We start from the raw sequence: 18,497 nt of genomic DNA, 5'->3' as shown, positions 1-18,497 counted from the left end.
CTACCACGGGAACTCCATTCATGTGCCCAAGATGCAAGCACTGGAGTGGCTGATGACAGAGGCTGGCTTGTATCAACTGGATATGTGTTTTTGTAGTACGTCTCCTATGATGGATGTTCTCTGATGGTCATTAACATGTGAAATAAGGATCTTCACACTCTATGCTCACTTCCATATGTTCAACCACATGGCTTTTCCCTTGTCTTTGCTGTTCCCCAGTCTTCCAAGCTTTCCGCTTCTAAACCCCTGATCAGAGGGCCAAGCTATCCAGCACTGTCCATGAGCCCCTGTGTATTCTAATTTCAGGCCACTTCTCTTTCCACATAAAGTAGCTGACCAGGTGGGAGGCATTCTCCTCACCGTCATCTTTCAAGACCATGTTGGGTGGGGCAGCAGTGCAGCCATCACCCCTTTCTAGCTTTCAGCAACAAACTAAGGTGAGCCATTTGTGAATCAAGCTCAGGCTTTTTTTCCTGCATCAACTGATCATCAAAAATTCCCCCATGCAGTAAGAGATGTGAGCTGAGCAGTGGTATACTGGTAAATATTTAACAACTGGCTTTCTGAAAAGGAGAAAAAAATATCTGATTTATAACATTAGCTAATTTTCATAGTGTAAATACTTCCACTATGGTCAATTTCAAACCACCAATATGATGTCGACAAGATGGCAACCCTTCCTGAAAACAACAATGAGCTCTCATGAGCTGGTGCAGACTGGCTCCAGCACACCACTAAGTGCTGCATAACAGCACCTGCATGATGCTATGAGCTACCTGCGTGCTATCTTCTCTTGCATCTTGCTTGTGCCCTCAGGTCTTGTTCACATTCAATGCTAGATGTACCTCTTCTACCTGGGTCTGCCCCAGCTAATGCCTTGCAAAGTGTGATAGAAATATCTCATGAGGGGTAGTTCTGGTGTCATGGTCACTTGGTGTTCCATGGTGAGGCATTCATCTCTATCAGGGCCTAGTAGTATTCCAGGAGCTGTGTTTTCAAAGGTGTATAATTCCCTGTTGCAGTTGGCATGGCTTTGATCCAGAATTCTATGGATTTACATTGTGATTCTCCTATTGGGGCTTGTTATAAAATCTACATGTCATATTTTCCCACCACTGATACCCCTAATAGGCTCTGCTGGGCTGTGTGGTCCAAAAGGCCAATAGCTGCTTGCCCTGCAGCCTAGACCTGTTGCAGAGTCCTTTCCTGCTATGGACCCGACTGAAAAATGGCATCCTACTGTGTCACCAGGTATGTGAGTTGGAGCAGTACTTCTGGAAATATATTGCTTCTAGAACCTGAAGAGGTCTACCTGGCAGGCATTGTGCTGTCTTCCTCATGATGGGAGCTACAAAATGCAGTGATTTCTCTTTTACTTTAGAAGGGACGCCCCAGCATACTCAAGATCACTGGACTCTGAAAAAATACTAACGTGGCAGGCTCCTGAGTCTTTTCGAGTTCATCTCCCTTGAGGATGCATGTAAATTACAAAGGCCTCCAATATCCTAGCAATCGCTTGTTTTTTGATCCAACTAGCATGATGTCATCAATTTACTGGATCAGTGTGATACTCTGCAGGATGTCCAGCTGGTCCATGTCTCCTCAGACTATGTTATGACAGAGGACAAAGAGTTAACATAGCTTAAGGGCGAGGCCATAAATGGATATTGTCGCACATTCCAAAGGAATGTCAGTTATTTCTGATTCTTTTTTTGATGGGGATAGAAAAAGAGTCGATTTGCCAGATCACTGGCCACATATCATGTACCTGAGTCCCTACTAATCTGCTCTAGCAAAGATAGCATACTTGGCACAGCAGCTGCAATTGGGGATACTATTTGGTTAGATTTGTGATAGTCCATCGCCATTCTCCAGGATTTGTCTGGATTTTGTAGAGGCCAGACTGGTAAATTAAACAGAGGTATGATGGGAACCACCACCCATCCATCTCTTAGGTCTTTAAGGGAGGCAACCATATTTACCTTTTTTCTCTCAGTTTTTTTAAAATGTGGGTTGTAAAATACATACAGTTGGCCCCCCATATCCATAGGTTCTGCATCCACAAATTCAACCAATGGTGGATGGAAAATATTTGAAAAAAATTTCAAAAAGCAAAACTTGAATTTGCCACATTCTGGCAACTATTTGTATAGCATTTACATTGTATTTACAACAATTTACATAGCATTTACACTGTATTAGGTATTATAAGTAATCTAGAGATGATTTAAAATATACAGGAGGGGGCTTCCCTGGTGGCACAGTGGTTAGGAATCCACCTGCCAATGCAGGGGACATGGGTTCAAGCCCTGGTCCGGGAAGATCCCACATGCCAAGGAGCAACTAAGTCCGTGAGCCACAACTACTGAGCCTGTGCTCTAGAGCCCGCGAGACACAACTACTGAGCCCGCGTGCCCCAACTAGTGACAACCCGTGCGCCTAGAGCCTGTGTTCCACAACAGGAGAAGCCACTGCAATGAGAAGCCCGTGCACCACAATGAAGAGTAGCCCCTGCTCGCCGCAACTAGAGAAAGCCCACGCGCAGCGACCAGAGACCCAACGTAGCCAAAAACAAAATAAATAAATAAATTTTTAAAAATTAGCATTGGTTTAAACTAATTAATTAAATAAAATATTCCGGAGGATGTGCGTAGGTTATATGCAAATATTACACCACTTTATATAAGGGATTTGAGCATCTGTGGATTTTGGTAGCCACAGAGATCCTGGAACTACTCCCCCTCGAATACCAAGGGATGACTGTATAACACGGAATTCACTGTTGCAGCCATTCATGAGTGTCCAGTTCGGAGGCATTTAGTACATTCAAATTGCTGTGCAACCTCCACCGCCATTAATCGCCACATCTCATTTCACTCAGCATAATGTCTTCAAGATTCATCTATATTGTAGACGGTCTGATTTTCATGCCTTATTAAGGTTAAATAAAATTCCATTGTATGTATAAACCAAATTTTCTCTGTCCATTCATCTATCAATGAACATTTGGGTTATTTCCACCTTGTGGCTATTGTGAAATAATGCTGCTATGAACATGGATGTACAAATGTCTGTTCAAGTCCCTGCTTTCAGTTGTTTTGGGTATATACCCAGAAGAGGAACTGCTGAATCATATGGTAATTCTATGTTTAATTTTTGGAGTACTTGTCATACTGTTTCCCATGGTGGCTGCACCATTTTACATTCCCAACAGCAATGCACAAGTGTTCCAATTTCTTGCCAACACTTGTTATATTCTTTTTTTTTTTTTTAAAGAGCCACCTGGACACCATGTGCTTCTTTCTTTTTTTTAGAAAATATTTATTTATTTGGTTGCACCAGGTCTTAGTTGCAGCAGGGGGGCTCCTTAGATGCAGTATGTGGGCTCCTTAGTTGTGGCAAGTGGGCTCTTTAGTTGTGGCATGTGAACTCCTAGTCGTGGCATGCATGTGGGATCTTCCCTGACCAGGGATCGAACCCAGGCCCCCTGCATTGGGAGCACCGAGTCTTATCCACTGGGCCACCAGGGAAGTCCCACACTTGTTATATTCTGTTTTTTTCTTTTTATAATCGGCATCCTAACAGGTGTAGAAGTGATTTCTTATTGTGATTTTGATTTGCATTTCCCTAATGATTAGTGATGTTGAGCATCTTTTTATGTGTTTATTGGGCATCTGTATATCTTGTTTTTGAGAAATGTCTATTCAAGTTCTTTACCCATTTTTTTAAGTGGGTTGTTTGTTTCTTGTTGTTTCCCTGAGTTGATTTTGTAACTGTTTTCTATTCATTGCAATTGTTCTTTGTTTCTTTTTCACCTCCTCTTTTTCTGCCTTCTCAGGTTTTAATTGAACATTTTATATGATTTCATCTTATCTCCTCTCTTAGCATATCAATTATACTTCCAAAAAAACTTAGTGGTAGCCTAAGTGGTAGCCTTTTCAATATACATTTAAACTTATCTAAGTCCATCTTCAAATCACATTACACTGCTTCATGCATACTAAGTTATTGCAGGTAACTCAGAATATCCCCAATTCCTCCCTCACATCCCTTATAACACTGCTGTCATTCATTTAACTTATCCATTTGCTATAACAAAATATAAATAAAATAAAATAAAATAAAAGATTTTATTTTACTTTTATTCCTTCTCTAATACTCTTCCATTCTTTATGTAGATCTGAGTTTCTGACCTATATATCATTTCCTTTTCCCTGAAGAACTTCTGTTAATAATTTTTGCAAGGCATTCTTCATTTCTGTTACAATGTTTTTTACTTTTAGCATTTCCTTCTCATTCTTTTGTTAGAGTTTCCACTTCTCTACTTGTATTACCCTGCTTATGTTAATCTGCTTGTGCATGTTATCCATTTTTTCCATTAGAGCCCTTAGCATACTAATCAGAGTTATTTTAAATTCCCTGTCTGATAATTCCAAAATCTGTGTCATATCTGATTCTGGTTCCAGTACTTGCTTTGTCTCTTCAGACTATGTTTTCTCTTGTTTTTTAAGCAAGCCTTGTAATTTTTTTCTTGAAAGCCAGCATGATGTATTGGGTAACAGGGACTGAAGTAAACAGTAGGTCTTTAGTGTGAGGTTTTATGTTAGTCCGGGAGAAGTTGGGCTGTGTTTAATGTTTACTGTACCTGTAGGTGCTAGAGGTTTCAAATTCCTCTGTTGTCCTTATTTAGTCTTCCAGGTTGACTGTGGTTTCCCTATGGAATCATCCTCAGTTTGAGTCCTCATCCTGCAGCTCTTTCAGTGCTAATCGTGTTATACTGTTACACTGCAACCCTGCTGGGGTGGTGGTAAGGAGTGGGCAGGCGATGTGTTCTCTAATCTTATCACTGAATCTATCTTCTAATGGGCCTGTGTTCCTGAGCTGTGACCTTCACAAGCCTTAGCTTTTTTTTTTACACCCTTAGATAAAACAGGAAGGCTAGAAGGGGTTGGAGTGGGAGAAATGCCCTCCACCCAGGTGGGAAGCCTCTGGTAAGAGCCTTTTTCTCTCCTGGAAAGTAAGCTCTTGCTATGGAGAATGTTCTGGGCGTATTTCACAATGGTTTCTCTTCCTCATCTCTTCCGGCGCCACAAGAGTATCTTTCTTGGCTCTTTATTGTGAAAACTTGGTGGGATTCCTGGAGGTAAAACCCACTGGAGTGGGAAAGCCCACCTAAGACTGAGGCCCACAAGAGTTTTTCACTGTCTAGATAGTCCCCACTCAGCCATTAGCAATTTGTCAAAATGACCATTGAGGTGAGCGTTCCAACCAGGTATGGCTCCAGTGGCTTCTGCTCCAGGTAATCACATCTTTGCTATGACTCTTTGAACTTGCCTGTCTCTCCAGAGTTCAGGGTGGCAGTTTACCCTGCAACCTCAGTTTTCTAATGGTTTCAAGAAAAGCCATTGGCTTTCAGTTTGTTCAGCTTTTTCTTCTAAGAACGGGAGTGATAACTTCTAAGCTCTTTACATGCTGGTGGTGTAAGTGGAAATTCCTCCCCAGGTTGTTCTTTATTTAGTATCTTGGCTGAGATGGGGGGGATGGTTTCATAAGCCTCTACTCGGCATTTGCCACTATGATAGCTCTTATTCCTTACAGGCCAAAAATTCAATATGGGGGGTTGTGCAAACTACCAAGGATGTCTATTCTTAAGTGTATTGATACATTTATGGACTGGGGACATGACAAGTGGGTGTGTTTGAGGATCCAGGAAAACTGTTACAAGCTGGACCTGGGCCAGACCTCCATTCCAGGCTCCCATCTGCCCCCACTCTAACGGAGTCCATACAGGCACTTGGAGTCTCTTAGCGTCAATGTCAGTTCAGGTTGTATATCCAATTGTCCTTGAAACGTTTTGGGTACTCTCTTTTCCCCAGTATATGGCTACATAAGCAAATGGCTACAGACCCCTTAAGGAAAGGACTCGGGGAATGACTACTGAATACACTGTTACGGTGTTGTAGAGTTCTTTCTCCTAGGAACATATTTCTCCCTTAATTAACGTGTTCCAGGTCCAAAAACCGGTTGTAAACCCAAAACTAAAATGGAGTCACTTATGTTAGGGACAAAATGGAGTTGGCTAATTTGGGTTCATTAAAGAAAAATGAAACTTAACGTTACCTAACATAAGTTGCAGGAATTTACAGCTCTTCTCAGAAATCAGCAGAGGATGCGGGTCAGTCCCCAAATGCCAAGTCTATTCATGCCATCTTTGGATTTCCTTGTTCCTCTGACTCATTACCCTGACCAAAATAAGGAAGAAGACCACCAGGCAACCAATCAGCTGAAAAGTCCAAATAACTTCTGCATTTACCCTCCCAAAAACCCTTTAGTCTGTGAGCAACTCAGAATTCATTGCTCTGGTAGCCCTGAGTGTCCCACCTTGCAGGTCAAAAGCCTTTCAATAAACTCATCTTTCTGCTTTGTTTTACTCAGTGTGAAGAATTTGGTTTTTGACATAGTTCAGGTCCAGAAACTGGGCAAATTTTCACTGGGGCAACTTTCTTTAACCTCTTGATCTTGCATCCTTGATTTATTTTGTTTGTTCAGATTGAGGGCTTCCTTTGATGATTGTCCATCCATTTTGCCCTAGATGCCTTGTTCTATTTACCATCTCCATAATTCTGTGGGTCAGGCCCCCTTGACTGCACTCCTACCTTATAGCATCCACTTGGTTTCGGATGTTTAAATGCCACCATAAGACCTCTGTGTTACAGGGTGCTATCATCTCTACCTCTCTCAGGAAGCCCAGCTCTGAAATGTCATCTTCTATCTTCAGCCCTGGACTACGATGACAGCCACCACTGAAGTTATGAGTGATGATGATGCCTCTTACCAGAAATTCCTTTTCGATTTGCTAAGTGGTGTGTCCTCTGAACTTTTCTGTGGAATATATTCATCTGCTGAGTTTTCCAGCTTTATGTAAGTATTTTCGCTCTAGCATGTTCACTTACCTGAACTGTTTAATCACCCCTTACACTGTCAACCACAGCAGTTCCGGCATTTCTACCTTACTTGATGTAGTTTGGGCCATTGTTTTTGCCATGCTTCTAGATGACATCTTGAGTGTGTTCACGCCATCACCTGGGGTTCTTGCGCGAACCCGTATCCTGGGAGAGTACACCCAAATTGATAAATTCTCCCTCATTGGACTTTATGTTCTGCCTCCCTCTTCTCTTTTTATCCAGAACCTTCAGAATTCAATCACATGCATACTTCCCTGGCTTCTGTTGGTACTTGTTGCGTAGGTTCTACAGCTTCTTTGGGGTTGCTTTCCAATATTATCAGCCTTAGAATGTCTGTGGAATATCATATATTGTGACTTAATTCTAATCATTGCCTAGTGATCAGCAGGTAATGTGGGGGGTGCATCCTGAGGGAGGTGCATGTTATCCTGCACAGAAGGCCTCTCATTATCTCACAAGGAAGGAGCACTAGCTTTTAATAGGAAGTAGTGGGGCATTTTGGCAGGCTCAGTAGGTTGTAGAGAATTTAGGGTTCGAGATTTTTCATGTATATCGACCTAAATGTCTTCATCCCATGTGTCAGGGTCCCACTCTTTCCCAACCAGGGATCTACCCTTGAAATATCATGCCTGCCTAAATGGAGAGTTTAATCTTCTTTGGAAGTTTCCACTTGGCTTTCTGTTACTGTTACAGTTAAGTCCTGGGATCTGTCCTCAGTTTTCTCTGTCTTCCCACTGCAGGAGATGAGAACCTCTTTACATGCCTCCAGAAGATCTTCTGGCTTCCATACTGAGCTTTGACTTGCAGATTAATCATACTCAGCCTTTCATTATCTCTCTTCAAAGTATCAAGTCTACTTAGCAATAGCCAATCAAATCCCAATGGTCTTATAGTATAGATACTATTTCCCCTATACTTTGGCAACAGTGCCTGATCTTTCCCCGTACACCACAGTTGAAAGCTTTAACAATTGCCGTGTTTTCTTGTGGTAGCTATGTTCCACCTGCCACTGATTCATTGCCAGCCAATGAAATTGGTGGCCAACTCCAAAATTCAATCATAGTGTCTTCTTTCTTGGACCATTCCTGGCACCAAATCTTTTAGGTCAGGTTCCATGAAAAGTAGACTCTGAAGCAAAGATTAGTGTTCTGGGAGTTTATTAAGGAGTACACTAGCGGAAGGAAAGGCATAAAAGTAGAATCAGACAGAGGGAAAAATTAGGCTGTGATGCTGTCGTATAATAAAGAATGTGACTGGTTTTGTCCCTGGTTCCTGGGAGGCAACTTCTAAACCATTGGAATTTCCCACGGGATAGGAGTGAGTTTGTTATTTATGGTGGGTCCTCGGACCACACCTGAGTTTACGCTAATGAGGTGATTTAGGATGAGGGTTGGTCATGCCAGAAAGACCAGCCATGTGATAAAAGAGTTGAGGCTTTCAGCCATGTGACATCAGCCTAGGTTCTGGACCTCTAGGGAGGGGAAGGGGACTGGAGATTGAGTTCCATCATGGGGCCAGTGATTCAATCAATTATGGCTGTGTCATGAAACCACAATAAAAACTCAGGACACTGAAGCTCAGTGGAACTTCCTGGTTTGTGAACAACACCTTGATGTGTCAGGAGGGTGATGTGTCCTAATTCCACAGAGAGAGGGCACAGAAGCTCTGTGTTTAGGACCCTCCCAGGCTTTACCCTATGTATCTCTTCATTTGGCTGATTCTGATTTGTATACTTTATAATAAAATTGTAATCATAAGTATAGCACTTTCTTGAGTTCTGTGAATCATTATTCCAGCAAATTACTGAACCTGAGTAGGTTGTGGGAAACCCCAAATTTGTAGCCAGTTGGTCAGAAGTACAGGTGGCCTGTTGGTCCCTGAGCTTGTGGATGGCATCTGGAGTAAGGGCAGTCTTACTGGAGACTGTGCCCTTAAATCATGGCATCTGAGTTAGCTCTGGGTGGTTAGTGGCCAAAATGCATGGTGGTACAAGAGACACCATCATAAATAATAACAGCCTCAGCTGATCCCATAGGGAGCTCTGATGCGCCAAAGCTCACGGTTATTCCTAGTTACGTAAAGGGATCAGGTGTTTATACCTCCACAACGTCTTCAGGCTGCCCTTGGGCAGCTCTCTTTATTTATTTATTTATTTATTTAGCTGTGTTGCTTCTTAGTTGCAGCATGCAGGACCTTTGTTGCAGTGTTTGGGCTCTTTGGCACATGGGCTTCTCTCTAGTTGCGGTGCATGGGCTCCAGAGGGTGCAGGCTCAGTAGTTGTGGTGTGTGGGCTTCTCTAGCTGTGGTGTGTGGGCTCCAGAGTGTGCGGGCTCAGTACTTGCAGCGCATGGGCTTAGTTGCCCCGCGGCATGTGGGATCTTAGTTCCGTGATCAGGGATTGAACCTGCATCCCCCGTACTGGAAGGTAGATTCTTAACCACTGGACCACCAGGGAAGTCCCAGGCAGCTCTCTTTAACCAAGGAAATTCCTGAAGGGAGCAGACAGTTGAGTACCGTCTACAAGTAGCACTCCTAGAAACTGAGGGATGTCTTTCATTCTTGAAGCAGAATTTCCATGGCAAGTCATAGTGCCCAGTACACTTTGTTACAGTTTCCATTAAATGGTAGAGAGAGGACAGGGTGATTAAAAGCACTACTGAAGATTGTTTTGAATTTGTAAGCATTTTGCAACTAAAGAGAATTCAAAAAGAGAGATTGGCCGGTTGATCCTGGCAAATCCTCACAAGTGATCATATTTTCCCAATTAAGTCTTTTTGATGTCTTCCTATTACTCTTGGGAAGGATAGTCTTAATATCCTTAGCAGACAACTCACGCTCTGCGTGAAACGGCCCCTTCTTGCATCTGCAGGATCACGTCTTCCTCATCTCATTGCACTTATGTTCTCTCTGTCTGTGGATTGCACCTGACTTTTGAAAGTTTCAGGGCCTTTGCACAGGCTGCTTCCTCTGCTTGGAAATGCTTTCTTACCTCTTTGACTGACCAATTTGTACTGCTTATTCTTGTCTTTGTTTAAATGTCCCTTTCTCAGAGAGGTCTTCCCTAACCTTCACTCTAGATAAGGGCCACTTGTTATATGCTCTCACAGTGTCTGTTCCCTTTGCATGGCCTAAAAACACTTACCAGATATAGTTACCTGTGTATTTATCTGTTTAATGCCTGCCTCTCTCCCTCTGATAAGTGTCATAAAGGCAGGAACTATGGCTATTTTGTTCTTCTCTTTTTCCCAGCACTTAACTCAATGCCTGACATGGGAGTTTAATAAATATTTGTTGAGTGAATAAGTAAATGAAGTAATTAAGGCATAGATAATAGTGACAAAGTGCAGTGGTTAACCATGTGGCTCTGGAGACGGAGTGGGTTCAAGTCTTTTAAATCCTGACCCGTTCATTGAGAGCTCTGTAAACGCGTCCTCCCCTTTGACAATGTAGAAACTTATCATTTCACATTGAGTCTGTCTGACTGGGGAAACTTATCCTCAATAACCAAACCCTAGGAGAATAATGTGGAATAAGAATACCTATTTATCAGCAGCACTACCGTGTACCCCTTAAGCACACAGACTGTTCTGGGATGAATCCAAAACTGTCATCTTGGCCACAATACTCAGCTTTTTGGTGCACCAGTTTCCTCACCTGTAAACAAGTCTAACTCATAGCACCCAGCTTAAAGTTCTGTAAGGATCTGATAGGTTAATATATATAAGAAACAGTTTGTGGGACCCAGTATATGTGTGTGTTATATGTGTTAGCTAATATTATTTATTAAGTTAGGTTGGGAGACACCTCTGGCTTGACACCTGGAGCTGGTTAGCTGCGTAAGACATTCCCTCTAGGTGAGTAAAGTCATGCCATAGACCAAATAATAGACTGGAGAGTTGTCTGGTAGAGTAAGAGTAAAGGAAATCTCCTCTGGCAACATTTCTGGCAAGCTGTAGGGGAGCTGGTGGATAGCTCTTCTCTATTCTAGGGACCATTCTGCCTGAAAATCCAGGGTGAGTCATTCAGATCCAGAACTCTATCCCTCCTCACAGAGAGTGTAAACATCCTGGCAGATTCTGGCCCTTTGCTCCCCTGTTGTAGATTCCAGAAAGGCCACTATCCTTAGAGAAATACAGCCTCTCTTCAGTCATTCAGGTCACAACACAATTGATTAGGTTACAGTTTTCTTTAAATATACACTAGACCCAAGGAAGAAGTCTTATCACTTTGATTTCAGTTCCTCCTTTACCAAGTTTCCTTGCACATTTATGACAGGCTGATGCCTCTTAGGGTGGAGCATTTCTGCAGGTAGAATTCTAAGCTTTTCCTTCATTGTTTCTCCAAAATTTTAGAGCACTTTATAGTATCCCTCAAACTGGGAACCTGGAGACCTGAGCCTGGAAATGTGAGAGTGAAATCTGGATTTTAATTCTGACATTGACACTAACTGGTGAACCTGGTCATCACAGGGCTTAGATTTCCTCATTTGGAAAATGAAGCAGAAAGAGAAGATCAGCTGGAAACCCTTCCAGGTTTACAATTCAGTGATTATACATCATGATCTCCAACAAAAGTCAATATGCTGTTAATGTACTTTTAGGGTAGAAAGTTATACTGGGTATTTTGTAAGTGAAGATACTCACTTTTCTTTGGGCTGACTTTGGAATGTGGATTTTGTACAAAAAAAATAAAAGAATTCTCTTTATAAGCTGCAATTGTAGAGTTGTATTTAACCTTAGAGACTGCAATTCTGAGGACTGGATAAGAACCCTAATATGGTCTTCCAGGGCATCCAAATGACCACTGCGCAAACTACATAGATCACCCGGCTTGGGCTGGTTCACAGATCTTTTTCTTGTGTGCTTTTCTGGGAATGAATGCAACTGAGCAAGCAGATAGGTTCTGGGGGGAGAGAGTCACAAAAGTCATAAAGTCATTCTATCCCAACAATTTGCTATGGCTTTAGGGACAACCCTAATGGCTGTGTGACATAACCTCTCTCAGTCTTGGTGTTCACATCTATTAAATAACACCTACTTTGCAGGGTTACTGTAAGAATGAGAATAGAAGTAGGGTTAACAGCGTGGAAGCACATAATATGCACACAGGAAAAAGTTATGCCCTTACTGCCAATTTTCCCTATTCCAGTAAAAACATCAATAGGTTGAGTGCAATCTGTCCGTGCTTGGTAAAAGGAGGCAAAATGTTAAATCAACTATAGTATAAAATAAACATTAAAAAAAAAAGGCAAAATGCATTTTGGTAAGTCTTGACATTTTCTCACCTCAGTCTTCCCACTGCAGTTGAGAATGTCTGGTCAGTGGCTTCAAGTGCTAGATCAGGAGTTATAGCTGGGTACCAATCCTGGCTCTGTCCCTTATCAGCTGTATAATCTCGATTAGTTTTTCAACCTCTGTCGGTCTCAGATTCCCCTAATGCCAGGGTAATACAGATGGATAGGATTTCCTAACTAGGATTAGACTTCCTCTTCTCTCAATTTCCTAAATCGGAGGGCCGTGAAGGGGCCAAGGGCCCAACCCGCCTAGCACCCGCCCGGAGGGCGGGAAGTGCCTGCCAGGCGGAGGGCGGAATAAGGGCGGGTCAACGAGGCGGTGGGCGGGGCTTGAGTTCCCGCCTCCTATGCGTGCGCGCGCACCACGTACGCACGCACGCACGTACGCACGCACGCACAGCATACCGCGGAAGCGCGCGCGCAGGCCCAGCCCTCATCGCCGCCGCCATTTTAGCTCCTGGTTCCGGCCGCACGGTGTAGGCTGTTGTAGCGGGAGGGGTGGGGGTCCTCCAGAGTTTTGTAGCTGCCTTCGACTGCACCGATAGAGCCGCTAGGTTCTCTTTTTTTCTTCCTTCGTAACCACCCGCTCGAAGAGTCCGAAGATGTCTAAGCGACACCGGTTGGACCTGGGGGAGGATTACCCCTCCGGCAAGAAGCGTGCGGGGACCGATGGGTAAGCCAGGCCGGGGGCGCGAGGCAGGGGCTCAGGCTTTGTTGGGGTCCCGGCCGGGAGCGGGCCAGGGAGGGCTAGGCCGAGCGGGCCACGGGCCCTGACTCTTTTGTTTTCTTCTGGGGTCGGGTCACTGGCGGCGGGGCGCGGGAGAGCGGACCCCCAGGCGTTCGGCCCAGCAAGGGCGCGGGGAGCTGAGTGGCGCGGTGGCCGCCCGGCCCAGTCGGGAGAGCGGAGAGGCCTGTCGTGGCCAGTAGGGTGCCTCCTCCCCGGGCGGAGTCGAGCAAGAGTCACTTCGAGGGGAGCGGACGGGAGGGAACCGCGGACCTCGTGGCTTGGGCTCCTGGTAAGGCCTGGAGCCTGGAGAGAGGGTGGGGGAGGGCGCGGCGGGAGTAATCGTTTCCAAGGGCACCAGGTACTTCTCAGCCAGCGGGTTCGGGGAGAGGACCTTGGGGGGCGGCTGGGCGCCCAGCAAGGGGAGAAGCGGAGGCCGGAAAGTGAGCGAAGCGCGTGGATTCTTGTGTAGGCTGGGGTGGAGGTGCTGGGAGTAGAGTGAGGCGTGCGGACGAGGAGTTCTCGGGGGAGGGGAGAGTAGAGGGCCAGCCGGGAGAAAGGAAAATGTGGAGTATACCTGATGGGCTGGAGGGCTGGTGGTTTGGAGACGCGGAGTTTATACTTTGGCGGGAGAGTGCGTGCCTCGGTCCATTCAAACACTTCAAAGTAGATACTAGGCAAACTTCCGCTCTCTGCCCACGCTCCCGCCATCTCCTTTATTTCCTGCTTTGGCCAAAACAGTAGTTATTGGGCATCCCCGGGATAGCAATTAGAAGGCATTCTTTTTTTCCAATAAATTCTTGTTTTCTGTGTCCCTCCCCGGCCCTCGTTCCTAGGTAGCTTTTGAAACGAGAAGACCCTTTTCAAAAGTTTTTAGTGTTTACGGCAAAGTATCGCCTGTCGGGAGGTTGCTTGGGAGTTGAAGTAGACCACGCCCGTGGTGTTTCAGATTCCTTTCTACTTACCTTTTCTTAAAGGTGCAGAGGAATTTAACAGTTAACCTTAGCAATTGCATCAAAATCATTTCTTGTCCAGTGTGTACTTTTCGTTCCTGAAGTACAGAGGTTTATTTGGATAATTCAGGCAGAGACATGAAAGTCTGAATATCTTCAATACTTTGCATAATTTTGCATTTTAGTGTGTGTGTACGTGTGCAGAATCACTGTGTCAAGTCTGTATAACTTTTGTTCACTCAGAGTCCTTCCTTTCGGTTGATTGAGGTGTCTGTGTCTGAGGAGTATAAGCCAGGATAGGGTATACTTTTTGGTGGCTTTCCGTATATTGAATATGGAAAGCATAAATATATAACAGTTTAATCGTGTACATTTTTTAGTTTACAGTGTTCTGTGTCAGCTTTCTCTCCCTGACCCCAACACACACAGCAGAACTTGAGCACATTTGAGCTACAAGTCACAGGCTCCTTAGAGCTGGAAGTGACTTTAAAGAGCGTATACTCGGCTCCACTCGAGGGATGAGAAATGGAGACCCAGAGTTGTTAAGGTGGCTTGTGCAACCTTACAGTTTACAGGTGGATCTAGAACCTTGATCTTTTAATTTTCAATCTTAGCCTCTTGCTTTTTCCAGTACAGCACACAGACTGTGACTGTAGTTAAGAGTCATTACAGCCTATTTTAATGACATTTAACAATGGGTTGGTAAAGTAGGGAACACTTGGTTCTTTGTTCCTGTGAAGCAAAAATAAATTGCTTGTCATCTGGCTAAGATGCAACTAATGCCTCTCACAGAATTCAGATTGGAAAAAAATATACGGGGAAGGAATGAATTCACTTACTAATATTTGTGTGTATGTGCACCATTTAAATGCTTTTTGGGGGATTAGTGGGCCCATGATATGTACATGGGTTTGTTCCCCTTTCCTTGCAAATCCGACATCCTTAGTAAAAATGTGGACTTTTTAAGTCTTTGGTGGTGACCTTTTGATTCTCTTGGATATTATATATGACATGTACCTGTAAATGAACGAGAGTTCATCTTTGGAATAAAGCTCAAGTTCTGAGATATTTTGGAGGGACATTTGTATACTCATTTCTGTGTCACCTGAATGTCATTTCTGGTAGAACTTTCTTTAGCAGTGGGCTTGGAGTGTTTATTAGTGCTTAGGGTTTTTTTTTTCCATATTTAATAATTTAAAAAGTCAACAAAATAATTTGTTGACTGTCATGCAATCTTGCAGATTTTTCTTTTCTTTTTTTAAAGCCCTGCTAAGTAGCAGGTGGTTTTACATGAGAGGGTAGGCCTGTCAGTCTTGTGAACTCCACTGCCAAACATGGATGTCCCATTTTCCCCGCTACTCAGAAGGGAAGGTAATTAAGTGAGAGATTTTACTCAAATTCATGCTCCCAAACTATATATGGCTTTATCTACTCTTGCTATATTTTAAGTTTGGAAACAGGTAGAGAAGTTGAAGGTTTCTGTTACATATTGACCTTATTCCTTTTTCCATTTTTCCCACAACATTTTCTGTGTAAAATTATTAACCAAAAGACAACTTAATGTTGAAGTATGGAAAAAAATTTTGAAAACAGGGACATTTTTCACTTTGATGTTAGTTTCTGATATTACTGCCTGATAAAAATTTTTTCGGTTAAAAATGTGAAACATAGATAAGATAACGTACGTACAGTGTTCCCAAAACTTTCAGGTGCTTTATAAACAGGTTTTCACTGCAGTTCTGTGATGAGGTTAAGTAACTTGCCCCAGGGAACACAAGAAATGTCCATTCGTAAAGATATAAAGAAAAGGGAAAAAAATTATGAGAAATCTTCATCCTCATCTTTATTTAATCCCTTGATGAAAATTTTTTTAGATCTCTGCATATTTATTCACAGGTATCCTATTTGATACCAGTAGGATCTTTTAATATGTATTATTTGTGCTTTGATTTCTTTAAATTCACCCAGAAATACTTTATAAACTGTGGAATGGATATCCATTATTCTTTTCATTGGCTGCATAGTATTCCACTTGTAAAGGGGTATCATAACTTATTTAACCAATTTCCTGTTCACTGACGTTTTGGTAGTTTCCTAGTCTTACAAGTGAAAAGTGTGATGAACATCCTTATGTGTACTTATATCCCTAGAAGTCTCTGAAAGTGAGATTACCAGATTAAAATCAATGCTTGTTTAAAATACTCTGATTTTGATAACCAGTTTACATCTTCATTAGCATTTCTTTAGTTTCTGTTACTCCATGTAGAATTTTAACGTGGTGTTTTAAATTTAAAAAATAAATGATAACCAATGTTTATTGGGCATTTATTATGTTCCAGGCACTACTTTAAGCACATTACATATATTAACTCATTTAACCCTTGCAATACCCCACAAGAGCTTTTTAAAGATGAGGAAAGAAATAAATGTGGTCATATAGCTTAAGTGTTGAGCCAGGATTAAGCTGAGATAAAATACTGAACCACGTGCTAAACAAATGTGTCCTGTTGTGTCTCTCCCTGCCATTATTGTGGCTAAGTGATCACTGCTTTGATAATTAGTTTTTTAAGCATTATACCTCGATTAGTAAATCTTCTAAGTAACAAACTCCTTTATAATAAAGGTGCCTGTTTAAAAAAGAAAACATGCATATACACAATATTCTGCATATATTTATGAAGCAGTGGGTTTGAGCCCCCCCCCCCCACTGACCCTAATTTTTATCTTCCCTTTCCTGTTGAAGGTGGGTAGTTGGAATCACAGGCAACATTTCTAGGTGATTGAATTTGCTTTCTAATTTTAATCTAAGAGACTATTTTATTAATACTTCTCGCTTTGCAGATTAGTAAATTGAGGCTTATACCTTTCCAGTGGTTATGCAACTGTGATCTAGGTGCTCGTGCTCCTTTTACTCTTATATTAGAGTTAAACCCCAATTCATGGTCAGCAGTTAATCTTTGTGTCTTCAGAATGTATTTTATGCTTCCTCTGTTGCAGTTATTTTTGGTAATAAAGTTTCTGGTGAAGTAGGCCCTTGAAAAACATGTATTATTTAGACCAGATGTTCTTTAAGGATTCTTTATGTTCTATGAACTATAAAATGTCTAGTCTTTGAATCCATTCCTGACTACAGTGCTGCTCACTTTGCTGGACACGTATCTATCTATCCTGTTGTAAACTTTTTCTCATTTACATTTTGGAGCTGTGCAAATACTTATTTAATTACAAGCACGTTAAACTGGAGCAGAATGAGAGAAGCAAAGAAAGGATGGTTGATGGTATATTGCGAAGATAGGCCAGGAAGCTTAAGTTCTGAGTTGTGGGACTTCAGTTTGTATGCTGAGTAGGTTATCCTTTAGGTTCCTTTGATTTCTTTCTCTTTATGCCACATGGGATGAGAAGCTCCGATCCTAGCTTGTATGTCCTGTAATTCTGTAGAAGGTGAACATTGGGTTGGGGGAAGGGAGAATCGCTTTTTATATATACATACATGAAAAGATTATATATATATAAAAAATATATGTGTGTATGAATATTTGTGAACATATAATAAGGCTTTTCTCTATTTAGGCAAGTTCCTGTGGAATAGAATTATTTATTTTAGAAGGGACAATATCAAATATAATTGGTCAGCTTACCATTTTTGTAATTGGGGAACCATCCTAACTCATGCTGGGCTCAGCATTTTAGCTGTATTCTACGAAGGGGAGTAACTGTTGCCCAGCTGATTTGCCATTACATCAGAATGAATGGTCTTCCCTAGTCTGCTACTGATAATTGGGGCATGGGAAATTTGTATGTCTTGTGTGTGTTATGGATAAGGAACAATGACATGTTTAGCAGCTTGTGTCATGGTTCCAAGTTGCCTCACTATTTCAAATGAGTCCAAACACCTTGTGGCACATTTGTCTGCTATAGGATTTAGTCTGAAATAAACTAGATTAGTAAAATGAATAACTATAGATAATTTTAAAATTCTTACTGGTTAGGGATCATCTCTAGTATCTAGAAGTAGATGCTGGAATTGGCTAAATGACCTAAGGTTAATATGGTGGTCATCTGCATAAGTTAAACATTTTAAACAACTTAATAGTGTTCAGTGAAGCTTGTTTTTAAATGAGCTACTTTTCCTTTATGGATGATCAAAGTATACATAGGTTTTACAAAGTACTTCCAGTGTTTTTTACTATTGCTGTTAAGGATACATGCAAGAGTAAACAATGAAAACAAGAATAAAAAGTTTTAGTTTTCCTTATAGAGCAATATATGCATTTTGAACAAAATTTGGAAAGCGTTAACTTAGGAAAATAAACTTGCTAATTCTTTAACTCGGAATTTTGTGCTGAATTTTGTTTGTATTACTGTAATGTGAGGTGGAATTGTCTTTGAGGCCAGAAGCAATAAAAGACTTAGTTCTTGCTAAATTTTGAACATACTTTCAGTGTGAAAATACCTTTTCATGTAACCTGAAGGAAAATCTGGGAAAGACTCTGATGCCATTCTCTTTTTGCCTAATTTGTCCCTACCTTTTTCCCACACTGCCCTCAGTTTTTAATTTCTAA

At 42.1% G+C, this 18,497-nt stretch overlaps 1 protein-coding gene and 1 long non-coding RNA gene across 2 annotated transcripts in view; one reads left to right on the top strand and one right to left on the bottom strand.

Moving 5' to 3' along the window:
- Positions 1–12,685, bottom strand: part of LOC307185201 — a 55,017-nt gene extending 42,332 nt beyond the window's left edge. Inside the window, exon 1 of the long non-coding RNA XR_013827906.1 lies at positions 12,250–12,685. This is a non-coding gene — a long non-coding RNA (uncharacterized lncRNA). The remainder of the gene's footprint in view (positions 1–12,249) is intronic.
- A 32-nt stretch (positions 12,686–12,717) lies between these two features.
- Positions 12,718–18,497, top strand: part of DHX15 (DEAH-box helicase 15) — a 58,796-nt gene continuing 53,016 nt past the window's right edge. Inside the window, exon 1 of the mRNA XM_079919080.1 lies at positions 12,718–12,931. Coding sequence (XP_079775206.1) covers positions 12,861–12,931 — 71 coding nt within the window. The 5' untranslated portion in view covers positions 12,718–12,860. The remainder of the gene's footprint in view (positions 12,932–18,497) is intronic.

Source organism: Stenella coeruleoalba, assembly GCF_951394435.1.
Source record: "Stenella coeruleoalba genome assembly, chromosome: 4".
Taxonomy (NCBI): Eukaryota; Metazoa; Chordata; class Mammalia; order Artiodactyla; family Delphinidae; genus Stenella; species Stenella coeruleoalba.
This window is presented reverse-complemented; position numbering and strand designations above follow the sequence as displayed.